The sequence below is a fragment of the Squalius cephalus genome (genome assembly GCF_949319135.1).
Source record: "Squalius cephalus genome assembly, chromosome: 21".
Taxonomy (NCBI): Eukaryota; Metazoa; Chordata; class Actinopteri; order Cypriniformes; family Leuciscidae; genus Squalius; species Squalius cephalus.
The window spans coordinates 10,478,861-10,498,917 of NC_137142.1; the positions used below are offsets into that span (position 1 = coordinate 10,478,861).

Sequence of the window (20,057 nt, forward strand, 5' to 3'; positions counted from 1 at the left end):
GCTGATCTGCAAAATATTGTTCATTACGAAAAATGGCACGTTCAGTCACCGCAGGTCGTTTCCAAGACCTCGTGAACATAGTTTTTAAACCGCCGTTTAAAATGGGGTTTTATTAACCATATAACACACATTTTAGGTTAAAAATGTTCAACACCAATAACCATTACATTTAACTTCAATACTATAGACCACATGACCAAACTTCATTCATTTCATTCGCGGACTCTCTTCCCTCCTTCGCCGGAGTCAACGCGAGATCCCCGTCCACCGCCATTTTAAAATGCCACTCGGGTGTCATTGTACTTACCGGACAAATGTCGTTTTCAAAGGGCGTGGACTTCGACAATGCGTGAAGAAGATTAAAGAGGACAAAACACAGTTTCCAAAGGTATATATAACTTGATTTGACCTGGAAGTGATTCATTGTACATTTGATTCAAATGATTCATTGACATTTGTTTCCTTCACTGTCAGAGAATGTCTAATATGAAGAGAATTGGCACTCTCTGGTTACTTCCGGTTTCTGGACTGGCTGCAGTAACACGTCTCTGTCCATGCGGGGGCGCTCGCAGGCGAGTGCAGAATGAATGGAGATCTATGGCGTTATACCCATCAAAATCCACTTTTCTCAGGATATAATTTTTTGTCTAGTAATTTGAATGTTGTATTCGAAAGGAGAGTCACTTTTTAGAGTCACTTATTTGCTTTAAAAAGTCTTTTAAAGTGTCAATGATGTCATACACATCGTACGACCAGAGATACTGCTTTACGGCAATCCTTCAGTCACTGGTGCTTTCAGCTCTGCACTTTCTTTTCTCTCGAGGCATCGACAACACAGCTGACACAGGTAAACACATGTGCTAGAAGAGTTTTTGTTTTGTTTGTTTCTGGTCCCGCTTCGGATGCTACGATGCCATCAAGCGGTATCTCTGGTCGTAATCAGTCCTTCACTGACCAATCAGCATTCATTAGCAGAATGCTAGCGTGTTATGGGCAACAACAACTCAACCTGTAAGAAATCGAAAGGACATAAGTACTCGTTCATTCAACTTTCGTCCTATAACCCATGTTGAACTTGCAAAACTTACAATAAAATCTGAGATTTCTCAACGGCAATCGGGTGAAACAGACAAATTTAGCCGTCTAGCCTCATAGACTCCCATTCATTCTGCACTCGCCTGCGAGCGCCCCCAGTGGAGCTCTGGTGGAACTACAACCAAAATTCGGTATAATAGGACTTAATAGGGAGTGCCAAGGCTCTCCGTAGACGGGCTCTGGTCACTGTACAGATTCATGTTACGGAAGCGCCATTGTACGGATTGTGATGCGGAACTGCTATGGACTATTACTGTGCATATAGCGCCCTCAGGCTATTGGTATGAATTGAAAACACAGTAAATCAGAGTACCAAACGCTCATAAAGATTACATCGACGCATTTGGGTATAAATTCAATAAATATTATTCCTGTCTATAGAAATATGATGTAAATCTTTGAGAATCTATCAATATTTCTCCAAATCTCCACATCTTTGAGCTAAAGCCCTGATATGAGGGACGTTGTTTTGTGAATCGCTGTCATGACGACCGCACTGAGTTTTTTTATGATTGGGAGCGGCTGACGCGCATAATTCATAATAAAGGTATCGACTCAATTTTTCATTTCATAACTCCTGACACAAATTAAGACATAACTGTCACTATGAGTTTCTCAGAATACAATAGTGGTCAAATACTGAAACTTGAGTCTTATATCTTTTTAATGATATATGTCATGGTATAACATTAAATCTGATAGTAACTTTGAACTAAAAAAAAAAAAAAAAAAAAACGCTTCAGTGCCCGGGCGCACTGGCAACGGTTAACGGGAATGAAGACTTTTTAAAAAAAGACACTGTTTTGAGAACTCTATTGCACTCCATAAAAATGCAAAGATAAATCTCAATTTGAATGTCAGGAAATTGCAAATAATAATATGCATGTATACAAATTATATGTATAATAAAGTCCAATATAGGTAAGAATGGTTGGCTCAATACAAAAATTCTGTCTTTGGAATGAAACCAGCTCTAATACATCAGCATTGTTACCTTAGGTAACAAATAAACAGCCTCACACAACCATTGACATAAAACTGTCAGGTCAACAGCTTCCCTTTTTTCACTTGGTTTGTTATGCTGTATTTTACTTATACAGCCCTGTTTTTCTGGCTTGAGGCCATTGAACTGCATCTTACATGATGCAGTATTATCCACCATTTCTACCACAATGTGGACAAGTGTGTTGGCTAGCTGTTTAGCTAACTTAAACCTCACATTACCTAACCTTACCTACCTTTGCTTTTATGCTTTATGAAACACTGTTCTGAATAGCAGCACATTGTTGTCAGGTAGGCCTACCAACATGCCATTAAGATTTCTGTTACCGCAGTTGTAGCGTCTGGACTGAATCACGATGACCGACCCAGCTCTAAGCTTCAGAAGCTTTTAACCTTTTGGACTTCTTCATGTATGTCACAGGCCTAGTGCCGATGAGTCTGGATCGAAATTGCCCCCATTGTCACTTTAGTTGTTTTGCAGATGCTAAACAGAGACACCTCGAAGCTACTTCGTGAGGTTCAAAAATATCTTAATCAACTCAACTTCCTTCCCACGGCAAGCACAAAAGGCCATGTGGCATGGACATTGGAGAAACGCACCCAATATACATTCTTTCCATTTAACTCATAATTAAGTCATCCCAGAATGTATATGTAAATGTATATAATGGATATATCCCTGTGTATGTATGTCCCCCACCATATATAAACTCTTAAGTGCTGATATTCAAGTGTAAGAATGTATCTCTACTTTAATATCTTCCAGCCATATCTTCCTTGGTATCGAAATATTCCTCTCGTACAGCTCAAACCATGTATAGTATATTACGATAAAATATGTTATACTATTTTTACCATCCTTTGGGAGTAAAAATGTCCAATTCTGACACCATCATAAAACATGCAAATTAGGATGTCAAAAGCAGACAAAAACTCTTCTTCCGCTAAAAGTTACTAACTACTATTGGTCATTTCACCCAAAATAGGTGTGGACTGATATATCCTTAAAGGACGACGTCAATAGCTCATCTTCCCTAATTTATTTCTTCCCTGCTCATTTCTTCCCTGCTGGCTCATTTTCTTTTCCTTCGGATGAGACAGCATCTTCCTGATTTTTGGGCAAAACTGACTCTTGAGTTTACCTCGTTCAAATTTTCCTGCAAACGCCCTCCGGAAAAACCCAAAGAACGCTTCGAGTTCACGAACGACGCACCGATGATCTAAACACACACGTGCATCCTTGCTCAGAACCAAAGATTATCGTTAAATAATCTTTTTTGAGAGTTGAAAAGAAGATTGTACTGTCGGTTCGGTGGACAACAGATCAGTCGATTTGAAGTTAATTCTGTTAAAAGGTATTCCGAAAGCTGATCTAGCCAATCTATATGTTCATAATTAATTATAATCCGTTGTGTGAAATTAATATTGGATTGATAGAATAGGAAATATTACGCAGTTGGTATTTTTAGGTCCATAGGTGTTGGAAAATGAAAATTAAATGAAATGAAAGAATAATACGGATTATGATGGAGACTTAATTACAAAAATTATATTCAAGAAACTTTTTGAGAGTTTATTATCGACTTGCACCTTTGCACGTATAGAGTGTTTAAATTGATTAGAAGATTTGAGAGATGTTTCTTAAGATTTTTATTATTATTTATGGCTTAATACAAGGAATGTATGTTTATTTGTCTAATGTCTGAATATGATGACTGATTGTGAATATGATACTGTGGTGGTTACATAAGTGTTTACAATAAAAGCTGTACATTGGAAAGAATATGAAGTTTTAAAGGTCATACATTTTGTCCTAAACAAGTGATCTAACTTCTTTATGTCTCTCAGAAAGGTCTCTTCCTGTCTGGGTCTTGGGCAACATACAAAGCAACACAATCCTGTGACCGTTTCCACTGATACCTAAAGAAGCCCACACACAAACACAGTGGTGTTAACCAAACAGTTGTTATCATTCACACTGACATAAATACTTGTTGATTTGGTTTCTTTTCACTGAAATTTCCCATCCCTTGCAAACAATTCTTTCACTTAAAGGGGTCATGAAATGGAGAATCTTGATATTTACACATACTGTAAGAGGATACGCTAGAATAAAAATGTCTCAGGTTACGACTGTGACCCTAGTTCCCTGAGAAGGGAATGATACGCTGTGTCGATGATGCTTTGGGCACGCCTCCAAATTATTGCGTCTGAAGTATGAATGTCCAGTGGCGTCACAGGTGGGTGATCTCACAACCAGGAAAGAATAAAAGCACATCCGGAATGACTGGCGTTAGCTTCCATTAGCCGAAGCAAGTCGATCACAGGGATGAAGGAAGCATGGCAGGGCGACGTAGCATCTCATTCCCTTCTCAGGGAATTAGGGTTACAGTCGTAACCTGAGACGTTCCCTATCAAGGGAACTCACGCTGCGTCGATGACGCTTTGGGAATGATAATACCCAAACGCCGTACTTACAAGTGCCTGTCTGTGTGAAACTGTGGCACAACTAAGACATAAGGACCTGAGTACCTCGGGCAGTGTCCAGGTCCAGGCTATAAAACCTCACGAATGTGATCGGGGAAGACCAACACACCGCATCACAAACCTCTTGAAAGGATACACACGAAATTAAGGCCTTGGAGGCCGCCATACTCCTGGTTGAATGAGCTCTGACAGCCAAAGGTGAAGGCTGACCAGAAACCACGCAAGTAAGAGATAGCCTCGACTATCCACGTGCTGACTGTCTCCTTAAAAGCAGGAATACTTTTCTTAGGGGATCCAAAACAGACAAACAGCTGATCCGATATCCTCCACAGGGAAGCTCTGTGGACATATGTATCCAGCACTCTTCCTAGACAGAGGAGGTTCAGCTTTTCCTGGTCCTGATCTCTGAAAGGAGGAGGGCAGAACTTGCAAAACGATAGGCCGCAATGCGAACTCAGGGCGTGTGGCGAATACCGATAAGTCCTGAAGATATCCTACTCATTTTAAGAAAAGAAATAGCTAGAAGGAAGACTGCTTTTTACATCAGAAACTTTTCTGAAACAGTTTCAAGGGGCTCAAAGGTCAGCCAGGTCCCAAGCAGGAACCCTGGTTCGAATTGCAGACCTCAGCCTCAAAGTACCACGAAGGAAACAAGTTATTAGAGGGTTCCTCCCAAAAGATGCCTTATCCACAGGGCCATGGTAAGCCGCTATGGCAGCCACATAAACCTTTAAGGTAGAAGGGGATAGCCCTGCCGAAAAGCGATCTTGTAGAAACTCAAGCACTAAACCAACCTCAGCCCCTGTCTCGACAGGATGTTTGGTCCAATGTTTTGGTACCCCGGTATGTATACTGCTCTCAGGGAGAGAATCTTCTCTAGGGACCACAGGAGGATCCGGTGGGCCAGTTTGCATAGTGGATGTGAACGCAGACCCTCTGGTGATTTATATAAGAGACCACCGACGTGTTGTCTGAACGGACCTCCACATAATGGTCTCTTAGGTTTGGGAGGAAGTGCCCCAATGCCACGAAGACAGTCATCATCTCCAGGCAGTTTATGTGCCTCTAAAGATGATGACTCCTCCATAAACCCTGAGCTATGCAGCCTTCCATTACCGCTCCCAAGCCTGTGAGAGAGGCGTCTGTCGTGAGAGTGACTTGATAATGAACTCCTAACACAGGACCCTGGGACAGGAACCAAGGTTTCCTCCATGTAACCAAGGCGTGGAGACACGCCGCGTGATCTTGATCATACGAAGTGGATTCCCCCTCGGGGAAAACCCTTTGGTCCTGAGCCACTACTGCATGTGTCTCATTTAGCCAAAAGGAATCACGTTTGACGCAGCTGCCATCAGACCCAACAGTCTCTGAAACTGCTCGCCCACGACGTTCCCTCTCGCCATCGGACTAGTTGACATACGTGCTTCAGACGCAATCGCGTGGAGGTGTTCCCAAAGCGTCATCGAAGCAATGCGAGTTCCCTCGAAAGGGAACTTACTGCAAGTTTCAGAACTCAAAACTAACTCTCCAGTAATGGAATCCATTTTCTACCCTTCTATTCAGAAGAGAACCAGGATTTGAAATCGGGAGAATCACTATTTTCCTCGACGCCCCTAAAAATGTGTCACTGTCGTATGTAACCAAGAAGGTATTCTGAGCAACTCATGTTAGTCCAATCACAAGAGTGATACTGCTGTTGGATAAAGATGTTGAGTAATATGGAATTCCAAAGTTGACATAATAATAAATAACTATAAATAAATAAATGTACAATGAAATGTAAAAAAAAAAAAAACTAAAAAAAAAAAAACTAAAATAAATTAGTATTTATACTTGTATTTCCTTATTTATGTATATTTGTATTTTTTTTTTCCACTATAATAAATGACTTAGAGATGGGCAATATGGCCAAAATATTATATCACGGTTTATGTCCTTTAATTTCACCCTAACTATAGGTTTACCATACATAGGCCTACTCTTTATTCCGGACATGGCCGTAAAACATCAGCTGGTTGGGATTTCTCAAATGTCTGGGCACACATGAACATAATCCGCTGATAACAGACACTTTGACACGGAAGCACGTCAATTATCCACTATTAACCACATTTTATGCCATGCATTGTAGACCCGTACACAGAAGCAAACTGCCTTTTTTTTTTTTTTTTTTTTTGCTTTTTAACATTTTATCAACATAACAGACAGAAAAGAGAAAGAAAAATAATAATAATAATAATAAAAATGAAAATTACAGCAAATTAAATCAAGTCAGTCCATGGTCACAGATCACGGTTCATCCTTTGTGAATGTTATGTAAACATGCCTAACCCTGTTATGACATGGCAGTGTCAGAGGTCCATAAGCGGTTTCCATATCCTTCGGAAGACATCTCCCTTATTTTTTAGGGCGTATGTGTGTTGTTCCAGTCTTAAAGTTTCATTTAGGATTTGTTTAAACAGATTAAATGATGGGGGTCTTTGTTGATTCCAATTGAGCAAGATGCATTTCTTTGCTATATAGGACATTATGATAATCCTTTTCCTGCATGTGGTGTCCAGTGTCTTGTCCAATTCCGTACCAAAGAGGTACCGTGTTGGTGTAATGTCCAGTGGGGTTTTCATAATCTTAACAGTTAGATCATGTACCGCCTTCCAGAAATGTTTTAATTTCCTGCATTCCCAAAAAACATGCATAATTGACCCTTTACACGTTTTACAACGATGACATCTGGGGGATGAGTTAGGGAACATTTTACTTAAGCGGTACTTCCTTAAGTAGGGTACATCCTGTGCATGAATTTATAATTTTGTTTGATTATTTTATTACAGGACAGTGAGGGAAAAACATTCTGACATATCGTGTCCCACTGATCTTCACCAAAAGCACGCCCCATATCCTTCTGCCATATGTTCCTAAGTGAGGTCAAGGAAAAGCTGTAATGGTCCAACAAAGCACTATAAATTTCAGAGATTTTTCCTTTTAATGATGTTGATTTTACCAAAATCTCCTCAAGATTTGTTAGCCCCAAAAGACAGGCGTTTTTCCCCTTTTAGGGTGTTTATTAGATGGCGAATTTGTAAGTATTTATAAAAGTCCTGTTTCGGAATTTCATATTCTGACATTAAAACAGCAAAGGACTTGAGTGTATCCCCGTCAAACAATTGTTGGAATTGATGTACACCATTTCCTCTCCACTTGAACAAGGAACCACCAATAGATTGTGGCAGATCTGGGTTTAAGGATAAGGGGGAAAGCCTGGAGATTTTGCCAAAATTCCCGCAGAACTTATTTATATCTTGCCAAGCCCGAAGAGTGTTGTAAACTACATATGTTTTTGTTATTTGATGTATTGCATTTACTATATGTTGTTAATGAATGGTAGCAAGGTTGTAGAAATAGGAGTACAAAGTTCTTCTTCAATGTCTATCCAGTGTGCATTATTACGTCTTTGCACCCAGCTAATCAGGCCCTTTGTCTGGGCGGCCCAATAGTACATCTGTAAGTCTGGTAATGCCAGTCCCCCTTTCTCTCTAGATTTTGTTAAAGTTTTAAAAATGTTCTATTCTTGGTAAGGATTTTTTCCAGATGAAAGAGGTTAACATTTTGTTTATAGATTTAAAGAATGTTTTATCCAAGTAACAGGGCAGTGACTGAAATAAGTAGCTAAAACGGGGCAAAACATTCATTTTAATTACATTAATCCGTCCGAGAAATGAGATGGGGAGCATTTTCCAATGTTCTAATTCCTCCTTAATCTTTTTAAGCAATGGAACATAATTTATGAGGTAAAGATCCTTGAGTTTTAGAGCCACATTCACCCCAAGATATTTGAAGCTGCTTTGGGCCCAGGTGAAAGGTGAGATTGCAAGGTGAGTCTATTAGAAACTGACACGTTAATTAATAATGCATTGGATTTTGTCAAATTGATTTTATAGCCTGATATTGTTCCAAATTTAGTGATAAGGTCTAATACTGCTGGGATTGATCGCTCGGGGCTGGTTAAGTATAGGATTATGTCATCCGCATATAATGAAATTTTGTTCTGTGTTTTCCCGATATTGATACCAGCAATCTCTTCATTAGCCCGTATGGCTTATGCGAGTGGTTCAATTACAAAGTTAAATAAAAATGGAGATAGAGGGCACCCCTGCCGGCAGCCTCTAAACAAATCGAATTTTTCAGTGAGGGTACCATTTATACATATTTGGGCTTGTGGGTTGCTATACATAATTCTGACCCACCCAATACATTTTTCACCAAGATTAAATTTCTTCAGAATGGCAAACAAATATGACCACTCGACCCTATCAAATGCTTTTTCTGCGTCAAGCGAAAGTAGTAGGGCTGTTCTGTTGTGTAGGGCCGAGTGGTCAATTATATTTAATAGTCTCCGGATATTGTCAGATGCATAGCGTGCCTTCACAAAACCGGACTGATCAGGATTAATAATCTGGGGCAACAGGTCTTCCAGTCTGCGTGCAGTTAATTTTGATAATATCTTAAAGTCAACTGGAAGTAATGAAATTGGGTGAAATGATGCGCATTCAGCAGCATCCTTGTCCTTCTTGTGTATTAAAGATATTATTGCTGTCTTCATAGTGTCAGGAAGAACGCCATTTTCAAAAAAATCAGTAACCATGGGCATGAAAAGTGGCTCGATTTGCACCCAGAAAGCCTTATAGAATTCTACAGAATATCCGTCCAAACCTGGAGTTTTTCCGAAGGGCATTGACTTGATTGCTTGTAGCACCTCCTCTGGGTGAATGGAGCACTCAACTGCTCCTTCTCATCCTCTGAGATAGAGGGTAGGGATACTTTTTCCAAAAATCTGTGGATATCTGTTGCGGAGGGATTTTCTGACGCGTAAAGCTGTGTATAACAATCAAGAAATGAGGACTTAATTGATTGTGTATCATATTTCAACTGGCCTGCCGCATTACATGTACACTTTATTATGCTTTCTGCACGTTCTTTTTTTAGTTGATAGGCTAAAAGTCTACTTGGCTTGTTACCATATTCATGATATTGCTGTTTGGTAAAGAATATAATTTTTTTTTATATGTTCTGTTTGAATGAGATTAAGATTAGTTCTTGCTGCATTTAGTTTTCTCAAGTTTTCCTCTGTAGGAGAGCGTTTATGGCATTGTTCCAAATTGATTAACTCTTTCTTAAGTTGTTCTGTTTGTTTAATAATAGTTTTTTTTTTTTTTGCAGATGCGTAAGAGATCAACTGGCCCCTAAATACAGCTTTAGCTGCATCCCACATCACTGCCGGAGTAACGGGGGAGAACGCATTATCCTGTCTGTACTGCTCTAACCATTTTCTAATATTATTACAAGACTCAAAGTCTGTGAGGAGGGAGGCATTAAATCTCCATTGTTTGGTTTGATTTTTCTGCTGGGGAGGGATAACCGCAGGTAGACTGGTGAGTGGTCTGATATAAGAATGGGCCCTATATCACATGAAACTATGGATGAGAGATGATCCTGTGGTAAAAAAAAAAAAAATCTAATCGGGAGTATGATTTGTGTCTAGCCGAATAGAAAGTTTAGTCTTTCCTTGTAGGATTAAGTTCTCTCCAAACATCGACCAGGCCTACATCAGCCGAGGCTAACCTCAGAGTCTTAGAAACACTGGGGTTAGACAGTGTGGTTGAGGATTTGTCTAAGTTACTATCCATATGACAATTAAAATCTCCGGCAACTATTCAAAAGTCTGTAATATATTGATTAAATAGGGTGATCGTATCCATCATGAATTTAGGGTTATCTTCGTTTGGTGCAAATACGTTTAGTAATGTCAGTTCTTGTCCATATAGCATCCCCCTAATTAGTATGTGTCTGCCATCATAGTCGCTATATTGCTCCTTAAGTATGAAAGGTAATTTTTTATGAATAAGTATTGCTGTTCCCCTTTTATTGCTAGTAAAGCTAGAGAAATAAGCTTGCCTGACCCAATCTCTCTTGAGTTTTTTGTGCTCCTCATTGGACAAATGAGTTTCCTGAAGGAAAGCTATGTCTACTTTTTCTTTTTTTAAGAATGTAAGAACTCTCTTCCGCTTTATTGGGTGGCCAAGGCCTCTGACATTAAACGTTATTACATTAAGTGTACTAGACATGCCTGCTACATTGGTTTCTTGTGACCATGATAGAGTAAAAGTAATAGGAAAAACAATATGACTAACAAACTAATAAAAAAAAAATATATAACATAGGTAGAGCATGAGGTTTTGCGACGAATGCGAGTTTTGATCCATCGTGTGTAATGTCCCATTGTCTTGTAGAGTGTAGGACGAATTCTTTATCCTGATAGTTGAGAAAGCGAAGGAGGACGGCTCGGTTCTGGTTGGGAACTGCTGAGGCCAGGGTACGGTGGGCTCTTTCCAGTATGAATACTCTGTCGGGTTCGCTGCCCAGCCACTGGGGTAGCATATCGGTTATAAAGTCCAAAAGAGGACGCTTACCCTCAGCTCCCTCCTTAAGCCCAAACAGCCGGACATTTTTCCTCCTCCCATGGTTTTCCAGGTCCTCGGTCTTTTCCTCCAGGTATGTGAGCCGCTTTGTTGCTTTAACCAGAGCCCTCTCGGCCTTGTCCAACATGTCCTCTGTAGCGGCTTCAGCCTTCTCGATTCGTTGTTCATTCGCTGTTACATCTCGTTTAATTTCACCTAAATAATTCTCCATCACCGAGACAGAGTTCGTCAGCTCCCCCAGTTGGTTGTTTATTCCGTCCAGCTTCGAGCTGAACTCGGAGCGGAGTGATTTAAGCTCAGTTAGCACGTCGGCTACACTAGCCATGCTATTAGCTTCGACACTCTCGACCGGAGATGATGTCTTCGCGCTTCGTGAGCTTGTTTTTTGAGCGTTCGAGAAGATGTCACACTCCTTTGCTACTGGGGGTTTAGGCATTATTTGTATTATGTAGTTGACCAGGTTTGCAAAGGTCTGGGGCTGTTTCATGTGCGAGGTTGTAGGGAGCCGTCACGCTATGCTGCCATCTTGTTCGGGCTCTCTAGCGCCCTCCTAAACTGCATTTTTAATGTATCTTCCAAAGCCGATGTTGACAACAACAGAAACAAACTTTTCCATAAAGAGGAGATATTTCCGCTATAAACTGATTTCCTGGGGCATTTTTGAAAACCTTATCAAATAGTAGGCTATATGCATTTTCATGTAGCCTATAAATTCTTAATTTTAACTGATCAATTCAGTTAATAAGGCACTACTGCGAAATTTGGAGAAAAGCATTTATTTTATAATGTGATTTACCCCCCAGTTTCAATTCTTTTACTTCAATGAAAGGTTCAATTTTTGTGAATTTTTTGAATGAAAGATCAAAAGGACAAACAATGCAGATTTATTTTTTTACAGCCATTTTTGATAATATTTACCAGGGGTGCCATTAATTCTGACCACAACTGTACATACAGTTAGGGTGATATTAAATGACTTAAACCGTGATATAAGATTTTGGCCATATTGCCCATCTCGAAGTCATTCATTCTGTGTGACTTGCAAAGGCTTACGTTTAGTTTGGTCAAACCAAAAGGTGTCACTGTGACCTCAAAGGCCTTCAGCACTGCCACACTGAGCTCAATTGCTATGTCTGAGGTAGGGGTGTCGCAATATACCGGTATTGACGATAATCGTGATATTCAAAGCATGAAATATCGACATCGTGTTAATTTAGAGCAATACAATATACCGGTATTGGCGATATTGGCGTTTTCTAGACGCAGCGCTCGTCCGCGCCCGCGCAGCTAGAGTGAAACACTCTGTCCACACCCGAAAAAAGTAAGCTGAGCTCGCCAGTATTAACAACAGAGTTCTTCGGCTTCAAAGAAAACAGCACCTTAGAGGTGGTCGCACACCGGACGAGAAGCGCAGCGCCACGTCTTTAAAATTCGAACACATTCTGTATGAGTGTCAGTGTACACACACCGGACGAGAAGCACAGCGCGGTTCTATTCGGCGTGTGTCCGCGCCTCCGCGGCGCCCAGCAACGGCTCAGGACCTTGTTCAAAATCCAGCCGCGACACAGAGCGCAGAAAAATCACTGTTCAGATCACAGACTCAGCAGCAACTATTGTATTTAATTGTACAGTATAATCATAACATAGTACAGACATTATCTCAATTCCATAATGTCCTTAAACATAATGATATTGCTGGCCATAAACTGAGAAAGTGCGTGTCCGGTGTGCAATACCTCGAGTTGTCATAGACGCGACGCGGCTATTATTTTACTAGTCATCATGGAATGGGAAACGTGACATTAACTTAACAGGGGGTTTCTGTGTTTATATATTTAATAAAGGGTGATTATTAAAATTAAGAACCCCGTTTTCTTTACTCATCTTATTTTTGTATTTGCACTTGATTTTTTTATTCAAATCTGCTATCTGCATGACTTTATTGGCGCCAGTGTAACAACAGGTTTAAGAGCTTTTCAGTTCTTCAGGAAACCTTCAGACAGTGTTTGGCTTCAGTTTAAAACCAGATAAACTTCACATGCTTGTCTTCCTTCACAAAAATTTGCCATAGATGGAGTAGCCTACGCAAGAAGTAAAAATGCATGTGCCTTGTGTTTATCAGTATCCTTATGTTTGTTGGGTAAAAAAGAAAAACAATATAAACAAAGTAAAAATTAATTTGACTGATAACTACTACCCCCCCCCCCCATAGATTCTATAGATATTGCGATATATCGATATCGTGAATTCTTTTGGCCACAATAACCGTGGTGTGAAAAATCTAACATCGTGACAGCCCTAGTCTGAGGTAAAACATGCCCAACTCATTACCATACGGACAAAGAAATGTATAAATAAATAAATGTAGACAAATGCAAAGACACATAAATAAATGTGGAAATAAATAAATGAAAAAAATAAATGAATACAATTATACATAAATAAGGAAATAAAAGTTTAAATACACATTTATTTATTTATACATTTCTTTAAATATTTATCTACGTATATATATTTATGTATTTTTTTTTTTTTTTTTCTTCATATATTTATTTATGCATTTATTTATTATTGGGTCAACTTTGGAGTAAGACCATCAAACTCAGTCATTGTTCAGTCAGCTTGGAGTACGTCAGAAATTGAACGAGGCATCAGTTTACTGTCGAGTGCATCCAGTGTTGACAGCATCACAGATTATAATGGTTCTATTGTCTTTTGGCATGGATATGATGCAATCACAGCACTCGGCATTTACTTCCGTTTCTGCTGAGGTAACGCCCCTTTCCCAGAGAGTGTAAATAAGGATGGAAAATTATATATTTTTTTTTACAAATAATGGACCGCTTTTGGTGCAAAATCTGAAACTGCATTTTATGACCTCTTTTACACACAACAGTAACACAAATGCTCATCACACTTACTCTGTCTCTCCAAAAATAAGAAGACAATCCCTTGCAGACAGGATGTACTCCTTGCCATTCATGAAGACATTGGAGGACCCCTCCTAAATAAAACACAATCCAAAGTAGGAAAAGAGAATAAAAGTATAAATCTAAAATAAATATAAAACAGAGGGAACATAAAGATTAAACAAAAAAAAAATGTAATGAAGAAATTCTGTAACAATATAAAGAATAGATGTTACCAGCTGCCAAATCCAGCCATCAGTTCGTCTTCTAGAGGATTCAGATATCCCAGGACCAAAGAGTAGCGTCTAACAGAGAGAAAATCTAAGTCAGCATATGCAGCACTGCCATTGCTTGATTCTTGACCAAACCTTTATATTGTTATTTTCATGTTGCATCTTAAAGAGTCTCTTGATGAAGGAGTGCAGAACCGAGGAAAAACTTTTATTTTAAATTCAAAACCAAGAAACTCAGGAAAACCCAGGCAGCCCAGCATCAAACAGACTATATAGCATTTAACCTAGACTAATAAGAGAACCAATAACTAACTCAGGGGCTGTTTGCACGACACCGTTTTCAACTAAAAACATAATAAATGTTATGCGTTTTGGCTGTTCATTTACATGACAATGGCGTTTTGGGTGCCTGAAAAGTACAAGTACACTTTCAAAGTGCAAGTTTTTGAAAACGGTCTCCATGTAAACAGCAAAAACGCATAACATTTATTATGTTTTTAGTTAGATGGCCATTAGATGGCGATTAAACACTATAGACTTGATGTCTTCGTCTTCAGAGATTAAGTCTATAGTGTTTAATCGCCATCTAATGGCCTGGCAGCAGAATACAGCGTTTTTAGTCGTTTTCGTGGATCCGTGTGGATTGGGATCGTTTTGACAATGGTGTCACCTGTAAGATAAATGTGTGATTCTGACAGATCAATTTAGCTCAAAGGAATTATGAATTAATTTTATAGGGAATTTGAAGAATCACTTATTACAACCGTGCAAATGACTCGAATGATTTGAATCGGCTGTAGCTATCAGCTCTGCAGCGGATATAAATATCCAAACTATAGTTAAATACTATTTGTTAGCAAGGTAACTTAGATCAGCAGTTTAAGACATTAAATTCATAAGCACATAACACAAGTAACACTTCTCTTTAAAATACAAACAATACTTTATTGATTATTTTAACACATAAAACTAATATCTAACACAAACACACGCACACACATTCATACGAGTTGCAGAAAAAAAGAGAGAGTGAGGAAAGAATGAGTTTTAAGAGTGAGATGATGAAATCCCAAGTTTCTATATGCACTTATAAGACCTGACCTTAACGAACCATGACTCATTAATTGAACCCTTCTCTCGTTTCTTAGGCGGGTTATTAAATATATATCAATGCACCAGTTCAGCTTAAGAGTCTGGAGGCTACTTGCTTGTCTTTGCGTTCCTTTTCGGGATTCCCTTTGTTGGCGTAAAAGGGGTTTTCCGGGTTCGTGGCTGGCGTCTTCCTCGTGCTTGGATAGATGTCTGGGGCGGCCAATCACATGGTGTGCTGGCGGATGGATGGAAAGTCTTTGTTTGAAGCTGGCTTTGCAGTCGAATCGTGGACCGAAACTTTGCTGCAAAACTTAACTTAGAACTGAGACTCACAACGGAAAATAAAGGAAAATTCAGAAAAGAAAGAAAATTGAGACAAGAGTAGTTAGATGACTTGAATGAAGCTGTTTAACCCGGTCTTCTGATCTTGATTTGGGTTCTTTCGTCTCTGCGCGTCTACATAGTTGCTAGTCTGTCTGGTTTCTTCTCCCTTCGCGCACTTTTTTAACCTTGTTGTCACAAAGCTTTGTTCAGGTCTAAGATTTTAAACTCAAATGTTTGTCCAACCTCCTAGGAGAGATCTGACCAATTAGACACTGGCTTAATTTAGGAGGTGGCGTTCTCTTCACTTCTTATCGTAAATCATGCTTATCTGTGATCCCCTTATTCTCCAGCACTAGCAGAGAGAAAAGAGGCCACAGTTTAGACATTATTACTATTTTAAGAATACAAAACATTTTACACAGATTTCAATCAAGCCATATTTTGAATCAAGAACATACGATTAATAATAATAATAATAATTCATTACATTTATATAGCGCTTTTCTAGGTACTCAAAGCGCTTTACATGAAAGGGGGAATCTCCTCAACCACCACCAATGTGTAGCATCCACTTGGATGATGCGACGGCAGCCATATTGCGCCAGAACGCCCACCACACACCAGCTTACTGGTGGAGAGGAGACAGTGATGAAGTCAATCAGTATATGGGGATGATTAGGAGGCCATGATGGACAGAGGCCAAGGGGCAAATTTGGCCAGGATGCCGGGGTTACACCCCTACATTATTATACTGATAGGAAACACGACACACTTTCATTCAAACATCTAACAGTTATAACAAATCATGACTTATATATGGGATCTAAGCATATTAGACACACACATAAGTGGTAGACACAATATAGAATTATGTAGTTGCATGATGTTTGATTATAAGTCCATCGAAAATTGTTCTGGGATGATTTTATGTATTGTTATAGGTACAATCTCAGTTCTCTGTGGCTTGAAGAGATTTTACCCTGGGTCATTCAGAGGTCCTTAAGAAGAAGGGGGTCTGTTTTGTATATCTGTCGTGGGCTCGAGCAACTTCTGCTGTTATCTTGATCGAGCACCAAGCTGTGCCATCTCTGAACCAATCAGTCTTTTCAAAACCATCTAACATTGATAAGTTCTTCTGTTTGCATGGCCGTAAAAGTTCTTAGGTAGACTGGCTGGAGCCTTCTTTTATGGTTCTGGATTGGTGATTTAGGGTCAGGAATGTTGAGTTCTGTGTGGAATTATGTTTGAACAAATCACCTGGAAGATTCATTTGTGTTTGATTTGCACTCAAATCTTACATATCCCCCCTTTGTTCGGCGATGTGTTGAGATGAAGACATCGGTAAACACTGGAGAAACACGGGTAGAAGAAGCAGACACATACACAGCAAACAACAAGACAACACCTCCATGACTGGCCACTGTACTGGTGCAGTGCATTAGATTACTTAAGTATTAAAAGTTCAAGTTCATTCTCTCAATATAGTCTATTACATTGAATATAGTTCAAATTTTGGTATTGTTATTCTAATTTGTTTCGGTATGGTGATTCTTTGATCAAATTCTGTGATTACGTTTGTTTTGTTTGTTATCTTCTCTTCTAAGTTGTTCTAGGTTAAGACGTTTTACCTTTCATTTTCTGGTGACATAATTTGTGTTAAAAATTATGTGACCCGTCATGCATGGAGCTCTCTGGCTCACATACATTTTAAGGTGGCTTACAAGTATAAGGCGTGGTGCGTCAATCCTAATATCATGACCTTGACCCTTATGGGGTACACAGGCATTTTAACTAATAAAAGAAGAAGGAAAGGCAAGGAAGAGGTAAAACAAAACAAAGCAGTTGAGTGTGCCTGGTATGGCTTATAACTACTGTTGCTGTTGCTATACTGTTGGCTTAGCTTTGATGAGCTTAGATGAAGATTGGCTTGTTGCATCTTTGCCTTAGGAAAGGGATCTGTGATCTGCTGGGGGTCAGTCCAGTAAGGCAGGAAGTTCTCTGGCAGACATTGGGAGGCAGTTTGGCATGGATCTGTGAAGCTGTGGTGCAAAACTTTGTCTCCGTTGTTGCATTCCTCTTATGATGCCTTCTGGTTGTGACAGACTTTCTGACCTTCTGTGCTTACTGTGGTTACGGTAGCACACACATGGTGCTTGAGTTTGGAGCTCGTTTGATGGTTTCTTTGTGAGTGATGGGAAACCAGTGTGGTGTTTTCTGGTACCTCTGGGTGTTTGTCAGTGGTTGGCTGTGAGAGACCCCTTTGTTCTGTGTTGTTGTAGCACAGGTGGTCGTCATCTTCATCATGAAGGTGTACCAGATGATCACTGGTCTTCCGTTCCATCGCTAGTCATAGCGAATTTGACTCATCTTGTTGGTCATCCGTGTTCAGCTCATTTTCTAGGAACACTTTCAGTTGCCTCATTAGTTGCTCCATGTCTTCTGAGGGTAAACTGTCTTGTTCTTGGGCACACTCAGTGTTGTGTTTGACTGAGTGGTGACGAGGTGGGTTTCCTCGTCAATTACTCACATCGAATGCTTTTGGATGCGTTGGTTGATAGCCTTTGGATGTCCAGTTAGGATTCCAGTTGTTTCCTTCTTGTGGGTTTCTTGAGAAGCATGGCTGGTCCCATGGCTTTTCCATGCGGTTGGTGTGGTAGCTATCATTGTCATGGGAGTCACGTTCTCTGTGCACCTTGCAAAGGACTGTGGTGTTGTCATGCCACTGGGTGTCTTCCAGTGCAAGGCTTGTGTCTTGGCTGATGGAGTTTGACACTGTGGATGTTTTCAAACCTTTCTTTGAGGCCATCTTTTGTTTGATGTAGGCCTTGTGTGTCAGGTCACGTAGCTGTTGGATTGTCATTGTGTCTGGGCAGGCCATGACACCAAGATGATGACTCAATCCGGGGTGCAGGTTTCTCAGGAAGAGGGTTTTGAAGTTCACATCCTCTTCATGTTCAGGTTCGTTATGTGCACCAAAGTAGGCTTGTCGAAAATGGTGGTAGTAGGCTTGAGGAGTTTCTTGTTGACCTTGTTTGGTTTCCAAGGCGATTAACACACCATGTTCCGACTCTGGGCCTGTGAATTCTTTTATCAGTGTCTCACATAGTAGCTGGTAGTTTGACTTTACCTGAGCAGGTTGTCTGTCTAGGAAGCTTCGTACCTCTGGACTGGATGTGGATCTGAGGAGGTATAACCTGTCTCTGTCAGTCACATGCGGTCTCACCTCTAGTATAGGTGGAAGTCGATATCTCAGATGTAGGCCTGGATGTCGTGGCCCTCCATGGAGTTCGGGTTGAACTGAGTGATATTCTTAACCAGCTTGTCGAGATCTTTAAAGGTCATCCCCTGTGCAGCTTTGGAGTCTGCCTGGATGAGCTCTCTTCGTTTGTTGGCAGTGAGCAGTTTTGTGGTGAAGGTTGGTGACGTTTTGGGTTGTGGCCATTCACCTCTTCTGTTGTATGGCAGCTCTTAGATGGGGGACTCTGTTCTGCTCAGCAGTGGTAATGCTGAGGGAGGTCTCTCCCTTCTTGCCTCTGGTTTCTGTTTGAAAACATGCTGGAGTTCATCTCTGACCGCATAGAGCTCGTCGTTGGTGTCATCTCGCTGTTGGGTCAGATGGTCCATTTCAGTGCTGCACCTTTCCAGGTGGTCTTTCAGAGCATTGATTTTAGAGTTCTTGTCTTTAATGTCAGCTTTAGCTTTCTCTAGCTGATGTTCAGCAGACTGGAGTTGGTTTACCAGGTGCTTCTGGACAGTCTTTAATTCTTGTTTGTCACGTTCAGTGACTGCAAGGGCTTCTTGGAGCTTGTCAACTTGTTTCTTTGTTTCTTGCTCCACTTCATCAGGCACTTTGAGTTTGTCTTGAGCTTTCGCTTTGAGCTGGTCTGTGCAGCATTGAGTGTGCATCAGCTCTCTCAGGAACTCAGTGGTCTGACGCTTGAAGTCGTCCTGGACTTTCACTTCGAGCTTGTCTATGGGGCTCTGGTCACGAGTCAGATCCTCCTGAAGGTGGGTGATGTACTTGTCACTTAGTGTCAGCTGGGCTGTGAAGGCATTGCTTAGGGAACAGATAATCTTGGTTAGTTCCACGTGGTTGTGGTTCTGGCTTGAATCATGTGTCAGGAATCTTCTCAGAATTATGATTATTACTACAAATAATAACAGTTCAATTGTCTTTGGTGTGAGGCAGTCTGTAATGCCTCTGAGCCAGGCGTCCACGTCGTCCCTTTGGGCAGTGGGGTTTGTCGTCCACAACATGTTGGCACGCTGGGGTGAAGAGACTGACACAGATCTGTGTGGGGTGTAAGCCTATATGTGGTTGAAGCTAAGTGTCGTTTCAGTGACTGTACACCAATAGTGAAGTGTCGTAATGTCTAAGTGTTGGTCTCAGTGTAGACAGGTAGGCTAGTGATGTGGAAACTTCGTCACTCAACTGAGTG

The 20,057-nt window shown here is 40.4% G+C and overlaps 1 protein-coding gene across 1 annotated transcript in view; it reads right to left on the reverse strand.

Annotated features, from left to right (window-relative positions):
* Positions 1 to 3,651: 3,651 nt before the first annotated feature.
* Positions 3,652 to 20,057, reverse strand: part of haao (3-hydroxyanthranilate 3,4-dioxygenase) — a 57,355-nt gene continuing 40,949 nt past the window's right edge. The window contains exons 10-12 of the mRNA XM_079855534.1: positions 14,206 to 14,274; positions 13,982 to 14,064; positions 3,652 to 4,017 (exon numbers count right to left, since the gene is read on the reverse strand). Of these exons, the coding sequence (XP_079711660.1) occupies positions 3,942 to 4,017; positions 13,982 to 14,064; positions 14,206 to 14,274 (228 nt within the window). The 3' untranslated portion in view covers positions 3,652 to 3,941. The remainder of the gene's footprint in view (positions 4,018 to 13,981; positions 14,065 to 14,205; positions 14,275 to 20,057) is intronic.